Below are 24,748 nucleotides of genomic sequence, written 5' to 3'. Positions count from 1 at the left end.
AATTAATGAATCACAAGAAGTTATTGAAAAAGATACAATAACTAGGAAGTGCAAAAAGGTGAAGTTCATAACAAAAATAATTAGATTTGACACCACAAAACTTGCAAATTGAAACAAGAAATGGCCATTCTGTAAGAAGATGAGCAACACAACCCCCAGACATGTTAGCATTGAGTATCATCACTTAAAACGAGAGATGAAAGAGAAATGACTCCAGCTTTTTGCTCTTATTATATGGGTCATGATATTATTAGCATGGTCAGTAGTAAGGATTGTAATTTTTGTTGTCTAGGTATACCTAGAAACTACATTAGGAGTCAATCTTCATTTCTTAGTAGAAATATCTTCCGTTTATTTTCCTTGGTTCTTTGCAGTCTGCTCTCCATTATATTCTTCGTTTGTGGGGTTCTATGTGCGTTTGTTCTCCTGGATTTTGGGGGGGCAGTTGTATTTTTTGATGGAAGTTATCTTATATTAGAGCAAACATATATCTGTCGTTTAGGAATTGGCTCATTTTCCATAGCATACTAGTCTTCAATTGGGCCAATTTGGCTGCGAATGACAGAATTTCATTTTTTTAAATAACTGATTAGTATTACATAGAGTAGATGAACCAGTTTCATCATCCAGTCCTCTGTCAGTGGGCATTTAGGTTGTTTCTATGAATTTGCAATTGTTGATTGTGCTTCAATGGATATGGGGGTACAAGTTATTTTCTCATGTATCAAGTCCTATGGATACAGTCCCAGGAGTAGAATTGCTGGGTCATAGAATAGGTGAATATTCAGTTACCTGATATTCTCCATAACAACTTCCATAGTGGCTGTACCAGCCTGCAATCCCATTAGCATTGGGGTAGGGATCCTTTTTTCCCACATCTTCGCCAACAGGTGTTGTTGGTACTTCTCTGTATGTGAGGTATTCTCAATAGAGTTAGGTGGAACCTCAGTCTTGTTTTTATTTGAATTTCCCCTATTGCTAGGAATCTTGAGTATTTTTTTATATGTTTGTTAGACATTTGGATTTGTTCCTTTCGAAAGCAGCTTCTCACTTCTTCTGCACATTTCTGGACTGGTTTGTTGGTTTTATTGTTACAGTTATTCTAGAGTTCTCTGTTGTATTCATTTTCTTATCTAATAGCTCTTGCGAGTTCTTCCAGTACTATATTAAATAGCAGTAGCTATAATGGACATCCTTGCCTCGTTTCAGACCTTTGTGGGAAAGCTTCCAGTCTTTCCTCATTCAGTATGATGCTTGCATTGGAGTTTTCACAAATTGCTTTGATTATGTTGTGTAGTGCCCCTTCAATGTCTATCTTGCTTACTGCTTTTAGCATGAAGGAGTGTTGAATTTTATCAAATGCTTTCTCTGCATATATAGAGACTATCATATCATTTTTGTTCTTCAGTTTCTTGATGTGGCGTATCATATTTATAGATGTGAGTATGTTCTGGTCTGGGTGAGTGATCTCTCTGATGTATTGTATTCTGTTGGCTAGTATTTTGTTGAAGATTTTAGCATTGATATTCATCTGGAATATCGGTCTATAGCTTCCTTTCTATGTTGTGTCTCTGTTTCGTTTTGGTGTTAAGGTGATGTTGACCTCACAAAAAGAGTTCAGAAGGATTGTCTCCCTTTCTATTGTTTTGAATAGTTGATGAAGAATTGGGGCTCAGAAATCTTGGAACGATTGTAGAATTCAGCAGTGAAGCCATCTGTGCATAGACTTTTCTTTGTTGGGAGGGATTTAATTACTGATATTATAGGATATAATCTCTGTTTATATTATAGGTTTATTTAGATTTTCTGCTGCTTCATGACTCAGTTTAGGTACATGGTATGTGTCTAGAAATCTCTATCCATTTCTTGAAAGTCTTCTGATGTGTTGGCGTATAGTTGCTTGTAGTAGTTTCTGATTATTCTCTGCATGGCTGAGATATCTGTTGTTATGCTCCCTTTTTTCATCATTGATACTATTAATTCTTGTCCCATTTTTCTTCTGTCAGTTGGGCAAGTGGGGTGTCTATACTGTTTACTTTCTTGAAGAACCAAATCTTTTATTCATTTATTGTATATTGTTTTTTGACCTTTATTTGCTTTATTTCTTCTCTTATTTTGATTATTTTTTTCTGTTATTCTTGTATTATTTTGCTATTGTTTTTCTACCTCCTTCAGGTGTATACTTAGCTCACTTACATGGTGTCTTTCTTGTTTCCTAATGCAGGCACCATCTGTGATTAGGTTACCACTTAACATGGTCTTGGCAGTGTACCACAGGTTTTGGTATGCTTTGTTTGAGTTTTCATTTGCTTCAAGGAATTTTTAGATTTCTTCTTTAATTTTTTCTCTGACCCATTGTTTGTTCAGTAGCATGTTGTTAGCCTCCAAGAGTTTACAAATTTCCTGGGATATTTTGATTTATCCATCTCTAGTTTCATTCCTTGGTGGTTTAAGAAGATGCATGGAATGATTTCCAATTTGTTTAAGTTGATGGGGCTTCTTTTGTGACATATCATGTGGTTGATCCTGGAGAACATTCCATATACAAATGAAAAAAATGTGTATTCAGTTTCAGCGGGATGGGAAAGTTCTGTATATATTTATTAAATCCATTTGTTCTATTGTCTGTGTTAGATCTGTTGTTTCTTTGCTGAGTTTTTGCATCTTTGATCTGTTTGTTGATGTTAATGGGGTCTTGAGATCCTGCACTATTACTTTATTGATACCTATCTCTCCCCTTAGGTTCATCAATAATTGTTTCATATAGTTCAGTGCTCTTGTATTTGGCATGTATACATTTATTGTTATTTTTTTCTTCGTAGATGGCTCCCTTAATCATCACATAATGTCCCTCTCCATCTCATTTAATGTTTTCACAGTGAAGTCTATGTCTCCTGATAGTAGAATGGCTACACTGGCTCTTTTTCTATTTCATTGGAATGAAATGTTCTTTTCCATCCTTTCTCTCTCAGCTTCCTTGTATCTTCGTTGTTTAGATGTGTGTCTTGCAGGCAAAGGTAGATGGGTGGTACTGCTGTTTGATCTATTCTGTTAATCTATGTCTTTGATAATTTAAAACATTTATGTTCAGAATTAATATTGACAGATTGCCAATTACTTTTGTTTTTGTTGTTGTTAATGGTGGTGTGAGTGTGTGTGTGTGTGTGTGTTGGGGTCTCTATTTAACTTTGTTTTTTTTTCTGTAGGCTTTAATGGGAAGATTTTCTCCTTTGCCATCGTTGATTATAATTAACTTCCTTTCTTTCTGACTTCAGTTCATTTCTGAGTAACGTTTCTAGGGCTGCCTTAGTTTTGGCTTATTCTTCCAATTTCTTTTTACTGTGAAACTATTTCATTTAATTTTCAAGCACAAATGAGAGCTTTTCTAAATATGTTATCCTGGGTTGACAGTTTTTCTCTTTTAGAATCTGAAAAAATGTTCCTCCATTTTCTTCTTGCATGAAGGGTCTCGTCTGAGAAGTTGGCAGTGATTTTGATTAGCTTTTCTCTATATGTTATCTAATCCCTTTTTCATGCTTGGTTCAGTATTCTTTCTTTATGTTTAGTTGAGAGGAGTTTGACAACAATGTTTCTGGGTGAGGGTCTTTTTGGATCAAATCTGTTTGGCGTTCTCTGCCCTTCCTGTGTTTGGTTTCCCCTTATGTTTTCAATGTTTGGGAAGTTGTCTTTTATAATTTCAGTGAATACTTTCTGTAATCCCACTTTCTTTGCAAGTCTTCAGGAATTCCTACAATTTCATTATTCAATTTTTTGATGGTGTCATTCATTTCTTGTATAGATTCCTTGGCTTTACTTAGATTCTGTTCCGTATGTTTAATAAATTGTGTATTCTTGATTTGATTATCTTACAACTCTAACATTCTTTCTTCTGCAGCATTCATTCTGTTGTTGAGGTTTTCTATTTTGTTCTTTAGCTCAAGTATTTGCGTTTGGACTTGTTTTATGGATTCTGTCTCTGTAGTGATATATTCTTCAATTGCCTGAATTCTTATTATCATTTCTCATTGTCTTTGAAGAGTTCTGTGATGATTTTTTTGTATTCACTGTCTGGGAGATTGTCAATGTCTTTTCATTCTGCACCTCTAAGATTGAAATAATCTTTTTGAGGGTAGCATTAACTTTCTCATTTGTGTCCTTCCTGTTTTTCTGTTGCCATTACCCATGGCATTTCAGTTTTTTGGGATTTCTCATTCTGTTGGTAATGTGTGTGCCCCTTGGGCCTTCAGTCTGTGGTGTTTTGCTGGTGCTTTTTGAGCTGCCCAGGGTCAGGGAGGCTACTGAGGTGCAGGGACACCAATGGTGACCCTGCTTAGGGAAAGCTCCTTTCTGAGAGTTCCTCTGACTGAAACAGTCCCTCTCAGAGAATTCTCTCTGTATGTTCCTCTCTCAGATGCTTCATACCCAAGATGCTCCTCCCCAATTGCTTGTTCCCCAATGGCATGCCCTCCTTATCAAGGGCAGAAGTATGTTCCATAGGGCATCTGTGGGTTTCTCCTCAGGTTTGTCTTCACCAGTGCTTTAGTCTATTTTTTTTTCTCCCACTGTTTGTTTGTGGAGGCTTCTGCTGGCATTCTCCCTGTACTGGTTTGAAACTCACCAGGCTTTAAGTGCTTTCCCGTAATTCACTGCATTTATCCTCCTGGCCTGGCAGCTGCAACTTTGCTCCACCTATTTTTGTCCCAAAACTCTCCGCACACTCAGCTACACTTGCCTTCCCCAATTGGCCATCTTCTCATCTCTAACGATGTTCTTTATACAAAGAAAAGAAATAGCACCTTCTGAGTGCTGGAGCCTCTACTCTCCTGCATGTAGTAACAGTGACATAGGAAAGATTAGAATAACCCAGTGTTGGCAACAAAGTAAGGATGAGTGGAGGCAGGAGCAGCTGAGGCTTGGGGAAAGAAATATTTTCCATGCACTGGTTCACTCCACAACTGGCCACAAAGGCTGGAGCTGAGCCAGTCTGAAACCAGGAGCCAGGAACTTCTTCAGGGTCTTCCAAGTGGGTGCAGGGTTCCAAGGCTTAGGACCATCCTCTACTGCTTTCCCAGGCCAAAAGCAGGGAACTTGAGATGGGGAGTAGAGCAACTGAGACATGAATCTATGGCCCATATGTTATCCTGGTTTGTGCAAGGTGATGATTTATCCATTGAACTATCGCATATGTCCCTCATTTAAAAATCAATTATTTTCTACAATACAGTTTTATGGGCTTAGGTGTTCATCTCTCCCCTATTCTTCCTCCCTCCCTCCTCTCACTTTCCCCCCTCCGTTTTTTCCCCTCCAAATACTTTCCCCCATGTGCAAGTTCCAAGTTTTACTTTCTGATTGGATAAGATAGAAAAGCTAACATCATAATGCAAAGATGTGTTTATAAGTTTCACTGGAAGGCCTACTTTTATTTTGGATGACAGATACACACTGTATAATACTTTTACTTCCAAGTATACCAGTCTGTGTTTTATAGTACATTTATATATGTGTGTCTACACACACACACGCACACACACACATAATATATACTTACATATATATAGTAATTTTCATATTTGTTATCTTATATTACAGACAACATGTGATATTTTTTCTTTTTGGACTGGCTTACTCTACTAAGCATAGTGATTTCCAGCTGGGACCAATTTGTGGCAAATTCTTTTACCTCATTTTGACTTTTTTCAATGTGTACATGCATTTTAAAATTCAATCTGTGAAATAATTTAATTCTAGAAGCTGAAGTCTGTCTGGCCATTCCAATTTCCCACTCACCAAAGGCAATTATCCTAAAGAATTTTGTTTCTTTCTAATACTGAATTCCATGCTTCTAAATATGTACATGTTGCTATTTTCCTTAAAAAACTTCTTTGAAATGTAATTGTATATCATAAAATTCAGCCTCTTAAAACGTATAGTTCAGTGGTTTTTAGTAGATTAGCATAGTTGTGAAAAGCTCACTACTATCTACTTCCAGGATGCTTTCATCATCCTGAAAAGAACACCCACACTAATTAGCAACTAACAGTGGCTGTTCCTCCAGGCCTTAAGAAGCTAGAAAGCAATGACATGGTTTCTCTCTCCATTGAATTGCCTGTTCTGAACAGTTCATACGAATAGAAATATATATCATGTGGCATTTTGTGTCTGACTTCCTTCATTTGTCATACTGTTTTTCAAAGCTTACCTCATAGCATATGTCAGTGCTAGCATAAACATCTTTTTGTACAGGTTTTTGTGTATTAAAGTGCTTTCAATTATCTTGGACATGTATGTATTTAGGAGTGGAGCTGCTGAGTTATATGATAACTCTTTAACTTTTTGAGGAGTAGCCAAACTATTTATCCTTAGAAATTGTGGCATTTAACAACTCCTATCCCCTGTCTCCAGAAATGGATTTTCCAATTTTCCATACTCTCCCCATTACTTGTTATTATTCTCTTTGTTTAGAGCCATTTTAGTGGGTGTGAAGTGGAATCTTATGATTATAATATATAGTTTCTTAATGATTAATGACATGCAGTGTGTGTGTTTTTATATGCTTGTTGGTCATTTGGATATCTTCTTTAGAGAAATGTGTATCTAAATCTTTTGCTCATTTAAAAATTGAGTTTGTTTTCTCTATTTCACTCTGGATACATATCTCTTACCATATATATGATTTTCAATTATTATTTCTTGACTTGTTAGTCTCATTCATTATCCATTAACTTCCTGATATGATAATACAGTAACTCTTTCCACAGGAATCTCCACTATGTATTTCCTGCTCCCCAGTCCACCCCCACATAGCTTTACCACTTAATATGTGTAACTTAACAAACATCTAATCACTCTGTTGCCCAACTCTGGGGATTATCTGTCTGTAGTGTTAAGTCAAATTTCTGCTGAGGCAGTTAGCAATGCCAAAACCCCAGTGACTTAACAAACCAAAGGTTTATTTTTCAAGCTTCTTGAATGTTTGGGAGAAGCTCTATTCTCCATAGCCTTTCAGGGAGCCAGATTAACTGTGATATCACTATGAAAGAGGAAAAGAGTGTGTGGAGATTTCAAATTCATTTTTCCACAATATAGCTTAAGAAGTGACATAAATCACCACAGTTCACAGTCCATTTTTTCATATTTCTGGTTCTTTTAAGTTTGGCTAGCAGCTGTGAGAGAGATGTTTTCATTTCTGGTGACTGAACCTAGGCTCAAAGAGGTTAAGTTACTTATGCAATATCACATACCAGTGGAGGTAAGGTCCCAGGATTGGGACCTAGGCTTATCTGGCTCTGATGCAATAATCCCAGTCAGTGTGCTTTCCTAAAAACAAGGGTTTAAATTTCATCTACACTTTGTCCAACCAGTTCTTTAGAATGTCAAAAAAGTGATAATGTTTTCTCAAATGACATATCTAAAGAACAAGCCTCATAATGGCATTAATTTTTCCACTTTCAGTGCCTTAAAAAGATATTTTACCTGACTGCATTAATTCCCAAAATGAAGAGCTTCAGCTGTGTGAGAGTTGTGTGTTTCGAAAGGTGAAACCATGCTTTTTCTTAATTTGCAGGACTGCAAGCTCTGCTACCCTGGTGTCTCTTGTACTTTGGGCCTGGATTTACTTGAATATCAGAACCCATCTGTCTTGAGCCAATTGGCAATGGTCAATATTGCTAAGCATGACCGTATGAGAAATATCTGCTCCAACACACCAAAGGGACTCTTAAGTTGAGTATAATACTTAGGTTGCTAAATAAATAAATAAATCCAGCTTTAACTTCAAATTGAAAGTTGAAAAGGTCACACACTCAGAGAAAAGGGAAAAATAGGATAAATTGCCAATAATGGATTTTCTTAAAGCCATCAGATAATTGAGGTTATAGGCAAACAATTATCTCAATATGTAGAAACAAACAAAAGAGAGGAAACAATACTTAAGTATGTATCTACCTAGGATACTATCAAAAACCTTGGCAGCCACTACGAAGATTGAATTAGAAATTATTAATGGATTCCTAAAGACTGACTGCAGGCTAGCATGAGAGTAGTTGAAGTCCCTGAGGGCTCCAGAGATAAATTGTCTTGCCCTTTCTTTCAGGCTGCACTCAAGAAACATCCCTGGGACTGTTCCCAGGGAATATCAATGAGAACCTTGAGAAGTAGGTCTGCTAGTTTTCACAAAGAAAGGGAAATTACAGTCCCTGCAATAAACACAACCAGATCTAGCTCTCTAGTACGCAAAGGTCTTAATATGGAGAAAATACAAATTTGTATGTTGAAGTTGCTCGTAGAAACTTCAGAAACAGAAGAAACAAAAGCGTATGAAGGGAAGGGGTCAGATATCCACGCTAGGGTCAGTTTTGTCCCTGGGGGAAGGGCATGAACATATGCGAAGTTTACACCATCAAGATCTAAGCAATGAATTTCTGCTAAGATGATGATCTGGTCACCCCACTGATCAATGCCCTTCCTGCTTGCACCATTATGCTAGCAAACCCTGAGTGAAAATACCAGTGGAGTACAGTTAGAGACAGATACTTTCTGGGATGCAGCACAAAGAAAAATGAAAAGCCAAGTAGAAAGAACCAGCAACAAAATGTAATGGAAACACCAAAGTCCACGTAACTCCTGACTAGATTAAAACAAATATCCATGCTGAAAAGTCAGTAGAGGAAAAAACAGGGGGACTTCCAAGGATAAAATCAGTTTCCGTAATTATTGTGATTATTGCCTCATAAACATCCAGCTTTCACGTAAACAGTAAGAGAGTTGCAAAAGACAGGAAAATACGACATTCTGAGGAGAAAGGCAAGGATCAGAAAGGGATCTTAGAATATCAAGTGGAGAAGTCAAAATAACCATGGCCGATGTCTGACTTTTGTCATGGCAAAATGAGGAGCTCTGAGAATCCACTCCCCAGTGAAAGAGGTAAAGTTATTTTTTATTTAAAAACCCAACAACTTAAAAGTCCTTGGAAATGGTCCTAAAGACATGCAGCAAAAGAACATTACTTCAACAAAATCTAAAATTTAATAAGAACAATGACACTATGAGGCATTTAAGCCAAAATTTTCCCCTACTTTCCTCCCTCCAAGGTCAGCATGATAGAAGCTCTCCAGAAGGGTACAGCCAGGCACATAGTCCTCTCTCCCCTCAACTTCCACTTCCAAGGTCCCAAAATGTTCCCACGGGAGATGGAACTTGTTGCCTGCCTGGAGCCATCTATTGCAGAAGCTAGGTTCTGGGGAAGAGCAGCTGAGAGGTAAAGCCTCCTTTCTACCCAGCCTGTACTCATTAGAAAGAATGCTAAGACTCCTGGGGCCCCTGTGGCCTGGGAGATCTGAAGGCAGAAGATCTAAGGGCAGAAGACATCAAAGACACAAAGTAACGCCCACTCCTACCCAAATGTCCAATTTCTGAAGCAAGAGTCACTCAAGCAGAACTATGTCATTTTCCCTTGTCCTTAACTACAGAACTTTGGATCAAAATTTCTGCTTGGGGCTAGAAGGTGGGGGTGAGGTTGGAAGGCAGGTTTCACAATCATTTCAAACCTTTCTCTCTCTCTCTTTAAATAAGAGCATATTTGTTTTTTAAAATGCTCATTTCTTTATTCATTTGAAACACAGACTTACACAGAGGGGGAGAGACAAAAATCTTTCACTTTTTGGCTCCCTTTCTAAATGATCACAACAGCTGGGCTGGGTAGGCTAAAGCCAAGAGCTTGGAAATTCATCCAGGTCTCCCATGTGGATAACAGGGGCCAAGGCACTTGGGCCATCTTCTGCTGCTTTCCCAGGCACATTAGCAGGGAGCTGAATGGAAGTGAAGTAGGCAGGACTGGAACTTGAACCAGTGTTCATATGAGATGCGAATACTGCAAGCAGTGGCTTAACTTGCTAAGCCACGATGCCAGTCCCAAGAGCATGTTTGTTTGTTTGTTTGTTTTGCAACTCATTTTACATGTTGTCATATTGGTGAGGGGATTGTGGAGCAAATCAGGTCTTTGCGTGGGATGGGAAAACATGGGTAAGGGGAAAGACCCCACCCTCCCTCCTATTACTATAGAAGTGGAGGAGAATATATTGCACTGTTGATTGCTGCCAGATTATATCAGCACCAGGGGGCAGAGGTGTTTGCCTGATTTGTCTCAGGAACTTTGATGGGGGAGGAATGTCCTGAAGCCGTTACTTCAGTAATATTGATTGTTCAGAGATGGTGTTTGCTTTGTTGTGCCAGGTATGAGATACCACTTCCTATACTTGCTAACTGTGTATGATTCAGTATGTCCATAGCCTTAGATGCTTGGTGGAGCATTTGACCTATAGCATTGTTCTACTTGCTCCTCTTTCCATCTTTTGATGAGGCACTCAAGGCTCTCTTTTGAATAAGAAAGATTGGCAGTCATGTCTTTTGTGTGAATCCTGCTATGTTGTCTTTGCTCACACAGAGTCAGCAACAGGGGTGGCCCAGTCCCATAACAGGTGTTTTGTGGCTAGATCAGATATACAGGAGATGTTTCCTGAGATTGGGGATCAGGTAGAGCAGACACATCAGGTCAATTCTTAAGGGCCTCAGCTGAATTGACCCCAGATCCAGCTTACAGATTGATATGCCAGTGGGCATAGCAGCCCACCCCAGCCCACCCCTACACCTAGCCTTGTGTGCACCAGCTGGTGCTGCACTATGGTCAGGATGACCCCCAAGAATCTCAACCCAGCTCTTGTCCAGAACTGGTCTCTGTGAGACAGCAGGTGCTGTGGAGTCAGATATAATTCCATAAATCTGTGGAGCACTCTCTGCCTTAGTGCATTGTGAAAAGCAATAGAATAATCAACTAACAATTACCAGAGCTTAGCAACCATGTGTGTCCAGGGAAACAGATGTTCAAAAACAAGATTGTAAAAAAAATAAATTGACTGTTTCAGGGGTAAGTGCAGATTATAGAAATTATCTGCCAAAGTGATCCGTGTTGAATTTAACCCAAAAAGTCTTCAAAGCAACCGAAATAAACATGTCCAAATATTAAAAATAAAAAGAAAAGAAAAAAACCCAAGAATAAAGCAGTGGAAACAGGGGCTGAGACCATGACGCAATAGGCTATTCATTCACTTATAGCACTGACATCCCATATGGGTGTTAGTTCTAGTACCTGTTGCTCAACTTCCATTTTTTTTTTTAGTTTTCTTTTTTGTTGTTAATTTTACTTCTTTTTATTATTATTATCATTTTATGATACAGTTCATTAGGCCCTTCCCAAACCCCTCCTGCCTCACTGAGTTCTCCTATATCATTACTATAGTATAGTTCTTCATACACAGTCATATATCCATCATTGCGGGTATAGACAATGGCAGAGAGTCCAGCATCCAAGTGTCAAGATACAGTAAACATTTTCATTGGGAGTCCATGTTTGGTCTGGAAGAAGAGATGCATACAGCATTGTATCTTCACATCTGGATATGGTAGTCTCAATTACACAGTTACTATACAGCACTTTAAATGAAAAACCACAGAAACATAATCAATAACAGCAAGAAAAAAGAAATTAACAACACCATGAAGTTAAATAATATGCTACTGAGTGACTGATGTGTCACTGAAGAAATGAAAAAGAAAATCAAGAACCTTCTTGAAGAAAATGATGCTACTGTATGATCTATGAGTCAGAGAAGAATTTAATAAGAGTTTTGAAGAGATGAAACTAAAAAAAAAAAACATAATCCGTAAGATATACTTTCTGCTGATCTTTGTTGGTGAGATATGTCTCCTGGAGGCAACAAATAGATTTTTTTAATCCTTTCTACTAATCTATGACGTTCGACTGATGATTTTAAGCCATTTACATTCAGGGCTAACATAAATTGGTAATTTGAGCCCGTCATTTTAGCAATGGGTTGTTCATCGATTTAGTCCTCTGTTGTTATTTCACTGGGATGTTCTTCGCATTTGCCTTTGGTTTTGGTAGGTGCTTTTCCTCTTCTCTGTCAAGAGAACATCTTTAAGTATCATTTGTAGGGCAGGTTTGGAAAGTCATATTCTTTTCACTTTTCTTGCCTGTGGAAAATTTTATTTCATTTTAAAAGACAAAGGAAAGCTTTGCTGTGTACATTATCCTGGGCTGACAATTTTTTTGCTTTTAGAATCTGGAATATGTTGCTCCATTCTCTTCTGGCCTGTAGAGTTTCCTGTGAGAGGTCTCCTGTGAGTTTAGTTGGCATTCCTTTATATGTCAGTTGATTTTTTCACGTGCACATTTAAGGATCTTTTCCTTATGTTTGGTGGAAGAGAGCTTGATGATCATGTGTCTTGGAGAAGATCACTTTTGATCAAGCCTTTCGGGAATTCTGTGCCCGCCTCCCCTCCCAGAGGTTGTTTCCCAATTCTTTCTCTGGATTAGGGAAATTTTCCCTAATTATTTCATTGAATACATCTTTAATCCCAACTTCTCTTTCTGCAATTTCTGGGAGTCTCATAACTCTTATATTTGGAACTTCATGGCGTGTTTCAGTTCTTGAATACTTTTTTAGCTTGTCCCAGCTGCTTCTAGGTTGTTGTTTGTTTCCCCCTGGTGACAGGAAATAATCTTCTAATTCTAAGATTCTTTCTTCTGCCTCCTTTATTCTTTTTTGGAGACTCTCCACTGTACCTTTAATTGCTGCACTCTATTCTTCATTTCTTATATATCAGCTTTCATTTGATTCATTGCTGCTATTTGCAGTGTGACATGTTCCTTAAATTTCTTGAATGCCTGCCTGCTTGACATGCTTTTCATCGTTGATAAGAAGCTTTATAACAAGTGTTTTGAATTCTGTATCCCCCATTTTCTCGATGTCTTCCTCAGTTAACTCTGAGGTTGGCAAAAGCTTTTGCTACTTTGCAAGGAGTCTGCAGTAATATTCAACGTGCCTCTGTCTCCACTTTTGCTCTTGGTCATTGTACTTCTCTTCGTGGCAGGTTTCTAAGCTCTGTCACCCACAGGTTTGCAGCTCAATTTTACTTACTGCTGTTAGTACATAACTCTTTGTTTGTATTCACTTGTGCCACTCCCTCCAGAGAGTTCCAGGTATGGATTCTTATGTTAGATTTCCACCAGAGTCTTGGTAGCCCCAGCTCCTGGCTCACCACTCTCCACCTCCTTTGATCCTGTGCTGAGGCTGTACTGTTGCCTGCACAACCTTTCTCCCACTTCCGGTTGGAACAGGTGCCAGGATTAGGGAGACATCAAGTGTCCTATATAGCTAGGTTGTTGGTGGTATTGATGGTTGTTAAGTGTGAGGGCCACACAGACCTATTTTGTGTCATAAGATGCCAATGTTGTCATTACTTTCAATGTGGGACCAGTGCAATGCACTGAGCTCAGTGAGTTTGCTCTCAGCTCAGTGCATGCACAGCTCACTGTTGTCCCTATGGTCTCAAAACCTACAAAATTTACAAAATCGCACCTGATGTGCCACTCATGGAGTTCTTGATCTGTTTCCGTTAGGTCTTGGTGCTACCCAGACCTATCTTGGGTGGAACCTGTAGGATGCCACGTTGTTGCAATGCACTGAGCCAGAAATGAGTTCACTCCCAGCTCAGTGTATGTACAGTACTGTCCATAGCCTTTGCCTTCTTAAACAAAATGGTGCCAGATATTGCTCTAAGAGGCAGTCTGGGTTGTGAAATCCACCCTATTCCCACACTGTCTCTGCCTCTCTGTCTCTGCTCCTGGTCAAATCAAACAGACCAAGAGGAGTGGCAGTTATTTGTCTGGGTTCTCGGTGAACATCCCTGAGTTCTTGGTGAACATCCCTTGCCACCTGGTTGATGGTGGAGTTCCAGCTGCTGCTGCAATTCACATCTCCACTGGCTGAATGCCACTGGGTTATAAGCCACTGCAACACCACACCATTGTATCTGCTGCTTTCTTGTGTTTGTGAGTCTACAAGTACCCCTCTGTTCTTCTGTCCTCTCCTATTTCCTGGAATGTGCCCTCTCTGATTCATACTGGCTAATGCTTCTCTGTGTGCTTAAACATGTCCTTTCCCTATTCCACCATCTTGATTCTCCTTGACTTCCGATTTAGCTCCCTGCTTTTAGTCAGAGGAAAGCAGCAGAGAATGGCTCAAGGTGTTGGTACCCTTCACCCATGTGGGAGACTTGGTAGAGGCTCCTGTCTTTGGATCAGCTCAGTTCTGGCCATTAAATCCAGTTGGGTGGTGAATTATTGTATGGGGTAACTCTCTCCCTCCTTCTTTCTCTGTAACTCTTTCAAGTAAATTAAATAAAAAGTTTGAAGAAGAAAGAAAGTCAGGCATGATGACAATAACAGAACATCTGCAGAGATCAGTTGAAAAATAGCCAAATGGAAATTCTGAAAATTTTAAGGAACCTTACAAATGTTCATGCAAAATAAAAATTGCAAAAAAAGGCATGGGATTTAAAAATGCACTTAAGTTATATTTTAACTTTGTTGCCATGAATTCTTGTAGTCCTCAGAAAAATTAGAAGTGTTCAACAGTGGATTTGAGCTAACTGGAGGAAGAAGTAGTGAGTTTTTCAGCAATCAGAAGTCAGAAAAGAATAAATAAAAACAAAAAAAGGACATGTTGAGGAAAATGGAGTTAAACCACTGTCTGCAATGCTGGCATCCCATATAATAATGCCATTTAGAAATCCAGTTGCTCTGCTTTGGATCCAGCTCCCTGCTAGTGTACCTGAGTATGAAGAAGATAATGACCCAGATACTTGGTTCCCTGCCACCTATGTGGAAGAGCAGGATAGAGTTCTTGGCCCCAGGCTTCAACTTTGTCCAGATATGGCCATTGCGGTCATTTGGAAATAAAGCAACATATGGAAGACTTTTCCCTGTCTCTCACTCTCTTTGTGTCACTTTGTCTTTTCAGTAAATGAATAAAATAAATGTTTAAAAAAATGAATGGAGACTCAGAAAATTGTGGAATACTGGTAATCACAACTAAGGGGAATACAAAAAGAAGAAATTACAAAATCAAAAATTCAAAAAGATATTGTTTGAGAGTCTCTTAAATTTAGTGAAAAACAAGTGGTTTTCAAATAAGATAAAGACAAAGAGACCCACGTGCACATCATAGCAAAAATATTGAATGCCAAACACAAGGAGAAAATGTTGAAAACAGCTGCAGGCAAAAAGACTCATCACTTTCTAGTGAATCCAAATAAGGCTAACAACTAACTTCTCAACAATACAATAGGTGCCAGAAAAAAAAGTAAGTCGGCTATCATTCTCAAAGTACTAAAAAATAAACACTGTTAGCAAAGAAACTTGTGTAAGGATGAGCTAGTTGAGCTATCATGCTGACCCCCTAAACTTTTCATGAAATTTTTTGAAATATCCATGCATGATGTTTATGAACATGTTTTACATTCAAAGATACAAATGCATTTAAATAAAAGAACTTTTAAAAAGTATGTCAAGAAAAATGTCAAAAAGAAAGCTGATCAGAAGATGACCCAAATCCTTAAGCCCCTGTATCTATGTGGGAGACACAGAAGAAGTTCCTGGCTCCCAACTTTGGACCAGCCCATCTCTGGCCATTGCCAGCATTCGGGGTATGAACCAGAAGATGAAAGATCTCTCTCTGTCAATCTCGCTCTAACTCTATCTTTCAGACAATAAGAAGCAATTTGAAAGAAAATCTAAAGTAGCTGTTGTTATCACACAACATACAGGTTTCAAACCATTACAAAAGACAAAAATGTTTTTGAGGCCTGATTAATCCTTCACTTCAAAGCGCTGGCATCCCATATGGGTGCCACATCATGTCCCACTGCTTGACTTCCCATTCAGTTTCCTGCTTGTGGCCTGGGATAGCAGTAGAGGATGGACAAAAGCCATCGGCACTGGGCATTGCGGCCATTTAGGGAGTGAACCGTGAAGAAAGATCTTTCTCTCTGTCTCTCCTTTTCTTTGTAAAACTCCTTTCCCATAAGTTAAATATATTTTAAAAGAATAATGGTTTTTAAAAGATTTATTTATTTCAAAGAGTTACAGAGAGAGAGAGAGGGAGAGTCAGAAAGGGAGATTTTCCATTGGTTGTTCACTCCCAAGAATGCAGCAAAGGCCAGAGCTGAACCAGATGAAGCCAGGAGACTGGAGCTTCTTCCAGTTCTCCCACAGCAGTGCAGGGACCTAAAGCTTTGGGTCATCCTCTGCTGGTTTCCCAGGTCATTAATAGGAAGACTTTTTGAAACTGAAGCAACTGGGAAAAGAACTGATACCCATATGAGATGTCAGCATTGCAAGCTGTGGTTTTATCCATAAGACACAACACTGGCCAAAGAATAACATTTTATAATGTTCAAATGATCAATCAGTTGGAAAAACAAAGCAGTGTTATACAATTATGAATCTAATGATAGAATAACAAAATACACAAAGCAAAAACTGACAAAATTGGTGGGAATTCACTGTAATAGATGAAGTGTTCAGTTGTCTACAAACCACTACCTGAAAGAAACTTAATGTTTAGATAAAAGGAAAATCAACTTGTGCTTAAAGTTGGGCAGAATTTATACTATTAACCACCATTACCAATTGATCTGTAGCTTAAAATATATCCCTTTATAGTCAATGTTTAGTCAGAGAAATACAAGGAAAGCTTAGAACCAAACAGGAAACGGTCAGCGTGGATGCGCATATACCTTACTGGGTAAGACACAAAGATTAGTTACTCCTCAATAGGGTAGCGAAGATTTCTCTGCACACCCCTCCTAAAACTGTTCTAGCACCTCAACTGTTGACAAATGCCTTGTTAGACGTATAAACCAGTTTAGACTATCCTAAAATCTGCCAAGTTCAGCAAAATTATGCGTCAACACAATAAACTGCTAAATACTAAAATCAAAACAGATGCGAGACAGCTGAATAGTACCCTATAGCCAATTTAAGGTGTATAGCAGCCGGTTCTGTGTACAAACAAAAATTGAAGTGTCAATGAAGTAGTCACAGGATGTGGATGAAAACTTGCATAGTTTTAACATATTGATTACTCAATACCATGGCAATTAATTCCATAATGCTGTAAATTGTTGTTGATATTGTGCTGGGGCTTCTGATTGATCGGGATGATATTCTGCCAGCTCTACCTTCAGACCAGAGATGGTCTCCCCAAGAAACTGTTGAATTTATCTGGACAATAAGATGCTGGACTCTATATTTGGTGTATGTTTGCAACGAAAGAATCTTGGCTTAATTTGTACTGTAATACTACAACAAGATGGAGGAATCCTCATGGGGGGAGGGAATGGGGAGCGGTTGGGGGAATCCCAGAGCCTATGAAACTGTGTCACATAATGCAATGTAATAAAAAAAAAGTCAATGTCATTCTTTGGCCAGGTGCCTCTCTATTTTGATTATTATCCTTTGTAGTAAGCTTTGAAATTAAGCAGCTCCAACTTCATTTTATTCTGAATACTGTTTTGAATATCTGGAGGTTTTTTTGTAATTACATGTTAACTTTAAAATCAACTTGTTGAGCTCTAAGGAAACAGTCAGCCGAGATTCTGATAAGGCTTGCATTGAATCTGTAGACCAATACATCTGGCATGCTCTTCATTGTTTTATATATATAATGTATCATGTATATATATCATGCCATATCTAAATGAACGTTCTTCTTCCTTTGCAATCCCACCACTCTTATTTGATAAAATTCTGAATTCCCAATCAATAATGAAGGAAAAACAAGTAAAAATCATACAGATGGGTGTTGATGCTATGGCATAACAAGTAAAGCAGCTGCCTGTGGTGCCAGCATCCTATATGGGCACTGGTTTGAGTCCTGGCTGCTCCACTTCCAATCCACCTCCTTGGTAACAGTCCTGGAACAGTACAAGTTCTTGAGCCCTGCACCCATGCGGTAGAAAATGAAGATAGGCTCTCTTCCTCTCCTCTCTCTGTTGCTCTGTCTTCCACTTTTTTTTAGAAACACAAAGAATATAGAACAACCAAACATTCTTAATAATTAAGGGTTAAGTTACAGGACATACACTATTAAATTTCAGGTCCACATTAACCAAGACAGTGTGACAACAGGGAAATAATCAGTGCAAAGATCAATGGAACAAATCAGAAATCTCAAAAGTAAACCAAAGTAATTGTAGTCTACTGATGTGTGACTAATGCACAAAGATAATGTAATAGGGAAAGACTGTCCTTTTCAACAAGAGATAATAGAACAAGCAGAAATCCATCTGCAACAAAATGGACCTTAACCCCATATTGAATATCCTACCCCCAAATAATTTAAATATGTCATAATCTGTATGTAAAACAATAGCATTCATAGAAGAAAACATATGAGATAATCTATATTGTCTTTTATTTCTATGATGATTTTGTGGATATCCGTGATGAATTTTGTGGATACTAAAACCTAACAACTTGAAAACTTGGATATCATTAACATTAGTTCATTTCATTCTATTAAATATTCACTCTTCATATGGCCCCAGTAGCTAGGACTGAACAAGGATGAAACCAGGATCTATGAACTCCATCTGGGACACCTATTTTGTTAACAGTAGCCCAAGCACTTTGACCATCTAGTGATATACCAAAAACACAAGCTTGTTTCAGATGAGCAGAGAACAATCGATGAGAAGGCTATGAATGCGTGTCCTGAGGCTCAGTTATGATGAAGGGAAATGTAGTGGTGAGGAGTGTGGGATTTATCTTAATTGTGGTGGGATTGCCGCTCAGGACCACTAAACAGGAGAATGACACTTGAAAGTAGTGAAGAATCAAGTTCAAAATTCACAGTATCTTATGAAGTGGATTGGCAAGTACAAGAGATGTGCTGGAGGCAAGCTGAAACAATAAGGACCTAAACGTGTGCATTAAATGTTTATAGCAGCTCTCTTTAAAATGATTCCAAACTGGGAATAACTCAAATGTCCTTCAGCAGCTGAGTAGATAAACAGATTGTGGAATAACCAAGTAATGGAATATGCAAAAGAGAATAACCTACTGAACTTGAAACAAATGGATATATAGAATGTTATGATAAAGGAAAGAAATCAGTCTCAAAATGTTACATACTCAGTTAAATCACTGATATAATATTCTGTGGGGAAAACTCAAAAGCATGGGAATGAAAACCAATCACTATTTGTCAGGATTTCGGGAAGGGGGATAGGATATTTCTACAAAAGGAAAGCAGCATAAGGGAGGTTTTCAGGGTGATTGAACTGTATTCTAACTGTTGTGGATGTGAAACAAATTTATGGAACTACATACACACACACCATCGATCCATCAATCGTGCTATTTTACTATTGTATTTTACTTTAAGATTAGAGTTGTTCCCCACCAAATGGTAACGTCTGAGTAGAAACACCTGCTTGGAGGCAATTATTCAATCTTTGTCACTTCCTAGCCATATTTGTATTAAAAGCTCCCCCTACAAACAATGGAAAAATGTATGCATCAGCCATAAAATAAATTCTTCATGCTTAAATATAAATTATAAACCATTAAAGCATTAAAACTATTTTTTTCAAATCCTTCGTCTCCCTGCTGAACTCTGTTGTTAACTGAGGCAAGCTATTGCGATCCCCTTAGATGACAGACAGTCCCAACTCCTTCTCTTAATACTCCAGCTGGCTTCACCTGCCAGATTGCCATTCCAGGTTGCACCACATCTGCATGTACTAGCATGTACTAGTAGATCTGGGTTGTAGAGACATCACTTTTTAATTTAACCTAATAGATTTTTACAGCAATGATCGTGATAACTGTGACACTGGTAGCTGTTTTTTTTTTTTTAAGATTTATTTATTTTATTGCAAAGCTAGATATATAGAGAGGAGGAGAGATAGAGAGGAAGATCTTCTGTCTGATGATCCACTCCCCAAGTGACTGCAACGGTCAGAGCTGTGCCAATCCGAAGCCAGGAGCCAGGAACCTCCTTCAGGTCTCCCACACAAGTGCAGGGTCCCAAGGCTTTGGCCCGTCCTCAACTGCTTTCTCAGGCCACAAGCAGGGAGCTGGAAGAGAAGCAGGGCTGCTGGGATTACAACTGGCATGCATATGGGATCCCAGCATGTTCAAGATGAGGACTTCAGCCACTAAGCCATTGTGCCAGGCCCGGTAGCTGTTTTATTTTAATGGAATACAAAGGAAGATACCAGAATATCTCAAAAGTGCCATGAATGAATGAAAATTCCACCTGATGGGAAAAAACACTCATATTTAATACTGAAATATAGAAAACTCTCCTTTCTGAATGTTTCATTAAAGAGTTACTTCTCCACAAATGTATTTTTCTCACAATAGCAAAATATTCCCTACGACCATATTTCCTTTAGTTCCAGAAAAAAAAAATCACTTAGTGGAAAGCAAGCTTGTAGATTACACTGATTACAAAGCACTGGATCCTACAGAAGACTGGAGGGGAGGAAGACTGAACCCTCCTTTTGAAATCCAAGTGGAAGCCTCCAGCACTCATCAATGAAAAGGTGAGACATTCAATATTTGAAACTTGAATTCAGCCAGAATAGTGGAGCAGTTGTACACAATTGCTCACAGGAGAAAACCTGGGAGAATCAGGATGGAAGAATAGGGTAGGGACACGTTTAAACAGATAGTGAAACATCAGTCAGGGTGAAGCAGAGACAGTACACCCCAGGAAATAGGAGAGGACAGATCCACAGCAGAGGGGAACCTGGAGACTCACAGACACAGGTTTGGAGAGCCTACCTACCATTTTGTGTAGGTAGCAAAGGCTATGGGACACGACTGTGCATGCACTAAGATGGGAGTGAACTCATTTCTGGCTCAGTGCATTGCAACAACGTGGCATCCTACAGGTTCCACCCAAGATAGGTCTGGGTAGCACCAAGACCTAACGGAAACAGATCAAGAACTCCATGAGTGGCACATCAGGTGCGATTTTGTAAATTTTGTAGGTTTTGAGACCATAGGGACAACAGTGAGCTGTGCATGCACTGAGCTGAGAGCAAACTCACTGAGCTCAGTGCATTGCACTGGTCCACATTGAAAGTAATGACAACATTGGCATCTTATGACACAAAATAGGTCTGTGTGGCCCTCACACTTAACAACCATCAATACCACCAACAACCTAGCTATATAGGACACTTGATGTCTCCCTAATCCTGGCACCTGTTCCAACCAGAAGTGGGAGAAAGGTTGTGCAGGCAACAGTACAGCCTCAGCACAGGATCAAAGGAGGTGGAGAGTGGTGAGCCAGGAGCTGGCTACTTGCAGATCAAAGATGGACCCCCAATAAAATTGTTAAATATATCTTGACAATAGGATGCTGGATTCTCTGCCATTGTCCATGCCCGCAATGATGGACATGTGACTGTGTATGAAGAGCTATACTATTGTAATAATATAGGGGAACTCAGTGAGTTAGAGGTGGGAGTTGATTTGGGGAGCAGGCAAGGGAAATCCCAAGGGTTACGGAACTGTATCATAAAATGATAATAATAACAACGACAAAAAAAAAGGAAAGCCTGGCCTCTTTCCAAAGATATGTTCAGAAGCCAATAATTTCTAAATGTGTCTCAAGATTTTCTTAAAAATAAATCTTAACAAGCCTGTATGCTGTAAATATTGTCATTCATTTGTAGTCCCTAAAAAACTTTTATAATTTCTTAAAAATTACATTATTTTTACTTCTGTCATGCTAAATATTGCTTACAAGGCACCCTTTTTAGAAACAGCGTTCTTTAAAAGTATACAATTGTTTAAAACTTGGAGCACAATAAAAAATTATCCAACAGGAATAGTAAAATCACGCACTCTTATCCTTACATTATTTTCCAACCTTTCCCTTCTTCCATCCATCCATCTACTTTCTCCGTTTTAAGGCTGTGTGTGTTTCAGGGGAACTGGTGGACTTTGGGGCTTGAAGAAGGGGAGATGGGCCGACTGGGAGCTGGAGAGAGAAAGATGATTGTGCAAAAGAGAAGAAACTGTTTATCATCCCTAAAACCTGGATCTTCTCTGGTAATCTGAGCCAGGCAGATACTCCGAGGTTAGGATACCAGTTTCATTGTCTCTGATTGGCAAATAAGAGAAAAGATTGACAGCATCAAGTGGAGGAAATGCGGTGGGCGGGTGGCAGTGGTGATGGGAGGGGTCATAGAGGAGTAAAGCTCATTGATGACGCGGTGCTCACGTGACCAGGAGTCGACGTGTGCAGAAGTCCTTATAGTCCAGGGCCTGTTTCCCTATAACAGCTCCCTATTGCTGGAGCCGGAGGAAAGTGCTCAGGATCCTTTCAGGTCAGTCTAAAAGTGGGCTCTGACCTAGAGACTTGGGTAGATTTGGCAGAGAGCGGAAAGTGAGCCAGGCGGCTCGGCTGTGGCTGTGCTTTCCCTAAAGTAACTGTTCTATGAAATACCCGTTTTCTCTGCAGATTTGTGATTGTTTGGGGGCAGCGGGTGGAGAGGGAGAAGGGTAGCTAATTGCAGAACGGAGGGGGTCGTGGAAACAAGATTGGCAAAATCTGCCGGCTGGGAAACAGTGGGGAAGAAGAGGGCGGGGTTGCCATAAAAGGAGCGAGAGGATGGGGATGTAGGAAACTTTAGATCCACCAGGCCGAGAATCCTGAAAGGGAGCCTTGATCCTAGTACTGGCCTCTTCACTTAGCACTTGTGTCTGCTTGCAGGACTGTCAGTCTTTGGGCGCCAACAGGCATCAAGGTGAGGGGAACGGAAGGAAAGTCTGCTGGACTCGTGCAGGTCAGTGTAAGGGTGCAAACACTTCCGCTCCCTTTGGGTGAGGGTGGAAATGTACTTGGCGCCAAGGGCGCTGCAGCCTCCCCTTTTTCAGAGTAAGTGCCTCGCCTAAGGCCGGTTCAGACTCAAAGGAAAGGGAGGTGGCGGGGGTGGGGAGGGGGAGAGGCTAAAGACCCAGCGGGGGTGGGGGGCGGAGATTAGACTCAGGAGCATCCTTCTCAGGTAAAAGGCTGGAGGATAAGACAGCTTGGGACAAGCTCCAAAGGGCGGTATGTTACAGACCACAGGCGGAGGAAGGGTTAACTGCTTCTGTGCTGCTCCCTTTTCAGTGCCGGGAGAGGTTTGGAGCAGGGCCTGCTGGGAAAATGGTGGGCTGGATCTGGAGGAGACAAGATGGAGCTGGAGTGCTAGGGGGAGCGAAGGGGTGGAGGAGGGGTGGAGTCAGGGAGTTCTGAGCCTGAGGAGTTAACCTCTAGTGGACCGTTAGGGAGCTGCTGCTGAAAATCTGGGAACACTCCCGTAGCTTGTCTCTTTGCCTGGCACCAAGTCATGTTGTTTTCTTCGATTTCCAGGATTAATTTATTCAAAAAGGAAATAATAGAGAAACAACATGCAAAAGTCTTGTGAAGAAAATGAAGGAAAACCACAGAACATGCCAAAGGCCGAAGAAGTTGGCCCTGCCCCAGAAGTTCCACGGGAGGCAGAAAATAATCCTGAACCTGCCCAAGAAGTAAGCCTGGAGGCAGAAGGAAACCTGGGAGGAGGACCAACTCAGCCTGGCCCCAGATTTAAAGAGAACACTCCCATCCGGCATTTGGACCCTGAAGAAATCATAAGAGGGGTAGATGAGTTGGAAAGGCTTAGGGAAGAGATAAGAAGAGTAAGAAACAAGTTTGTGATGATGCATTGGAAGCAAAGACATTCACGCAGTCGTCCTTATCCTGTGTGCTTTAGGCCTTGAATTCTTTTTTTTTTTTTCTGTCTGATACTGAAATCTGGCCCCTGCTTTCCTTCTGTTAGCATTTTCATATGTATCTTTAATATTCATTTTACTTTTAGTCATCTGGTGGCATTTTGTTTTATATAATCTTCCTGTTACCAGCATCTCATTGGATTTTGATCCAACTTCCAGCCTATTTTCCAATTGGGAATTTCTACAAATATGCATGGAAACACATTTATTACATATTGTAAAGTAAAACATAACACTACAGAAATATTTAAGTATCTACTCACACATACAGGATGAAATTCCAAATGGTGTGTGTATACACACAAACATATTTTCAAAACTTTACTTGTTTCTGTGTGACGTGTTTTATTTTGCTTTTTGCTTATGTGTATTTTTTAATGAATCCCTATATCAAAAACACAAACAAGTATTAGGGATTTTTTATACATATATGTAAGAGTCAGGTAATTTTGCAACCAGCTTATATGGGCAATAGGGGCAACCTAATCTCTTGAAAGAATTATAAAAAAGGAAATGTAAACCTCAATTTACTTCTGGATCTCTTCTCCAGAGGAATAAAACTGGCATTTATTACAAATATACATGCTTAAGACTTGGTCTTTTCACTGGGAAAATATTGGCTTCCTTGAGTTGCTGTGGGGAAGGCAAGAGGCAATAACAGAGCTGGGTTTGGTGGGCTTTGTTCCTGCCCCAAAGCATAGAATCTTAAATTGCTGCAGAGTCATCAATTACTTGAGGGAGGTCCTGGCATGAGTTGAACTATGCTCAAGAGCAAGTCTCATAGCAAGGATGGGGATGTCCAGGACAGTACTCTGCTGCTGAGCCCTCATCTGTTTTCTGGTTTCTGCTGTGCCTGATGGGCACTGCCACATTTTCCACTGGATCCTCTGTTGCCCACTCCCACTCCTGCCACCACTGCGTTTGATTAGTTGAGTGCCAAGACCCTGCTGAGTATTCTAGGGCTCTCAGTGAGTTTAATTCCTACTCTGTTCAAAAGTCCCTCTCTTCCATATGGTGACACTATAGGTGGAACCACCCTAAGATGGCTTG

The 24,748-nt window shown here is 39.7% G+C and overlaps 2 protein-coding genes across 3 annotated transcripts in view; both read left to right on the top strand.

Annotated features, from left to right (window-relative positions):
* The window catches only part of LOC101520270 (protein BEX1), a 184,774-nt gene that overhangs the window by 59,803 nt on the left and 100,223 nt on the right, over nucleotides 1–24,748 (top strand). The gene's annotated exons all lie outside the window — the stretch shown is intronic.
* On the top strand, nucleotides 22,135–24,277 carry TCEAL8 (transcription elongation factor A like 8). Its single transcript, XM_012928388.2, has 3 exons — nucleotides 22,135–22,269; nucleotides 22,656–22,728; nucleotides 23,298–24,277. The coding sequence occupies exon 3, from the start codon at nucleotides 23,336–23,338 to the stop codon at nucleotides 23,684–23,686; it is 351 nt and encodes a 116-aa protein (XP_012783842.1). The 5' UTR covers nucleotides 22,135–22,269; nucleotides 22,656–22,728; nucleotides 23,298–23,335; the 3' UTR covers nucleotides 23,687–24,277.

This window comes from Ochotona princeps, chromosome X (assembly GCF_030435755.1).
Source record: "Ochotona princeps isolate mOchPri1 chromosome X, mOchPri1.hap1, whole genome shotgun sequence".
Lineage (NCBI taxonomy): Eukaryota > Metazoa > Chordata > Mammalia > Lagomorpha > Ochotonidae > Ochotona > Ochotona princeps.
The sequence above is the reverse complement of the archived record's forward strand: the minus strand, read 5'-3'. Positions and strand labels throughout refer to the sequence as shown.

Coding starts and splice junctions, on each gene's coding strand:
- TCEAL8 (XM_012928388.2), top strand. CDS start 23,336: ATGCAAAAGTCTTGTGAAGAAAATGAAGGAAAACCACAGAACATGCCA.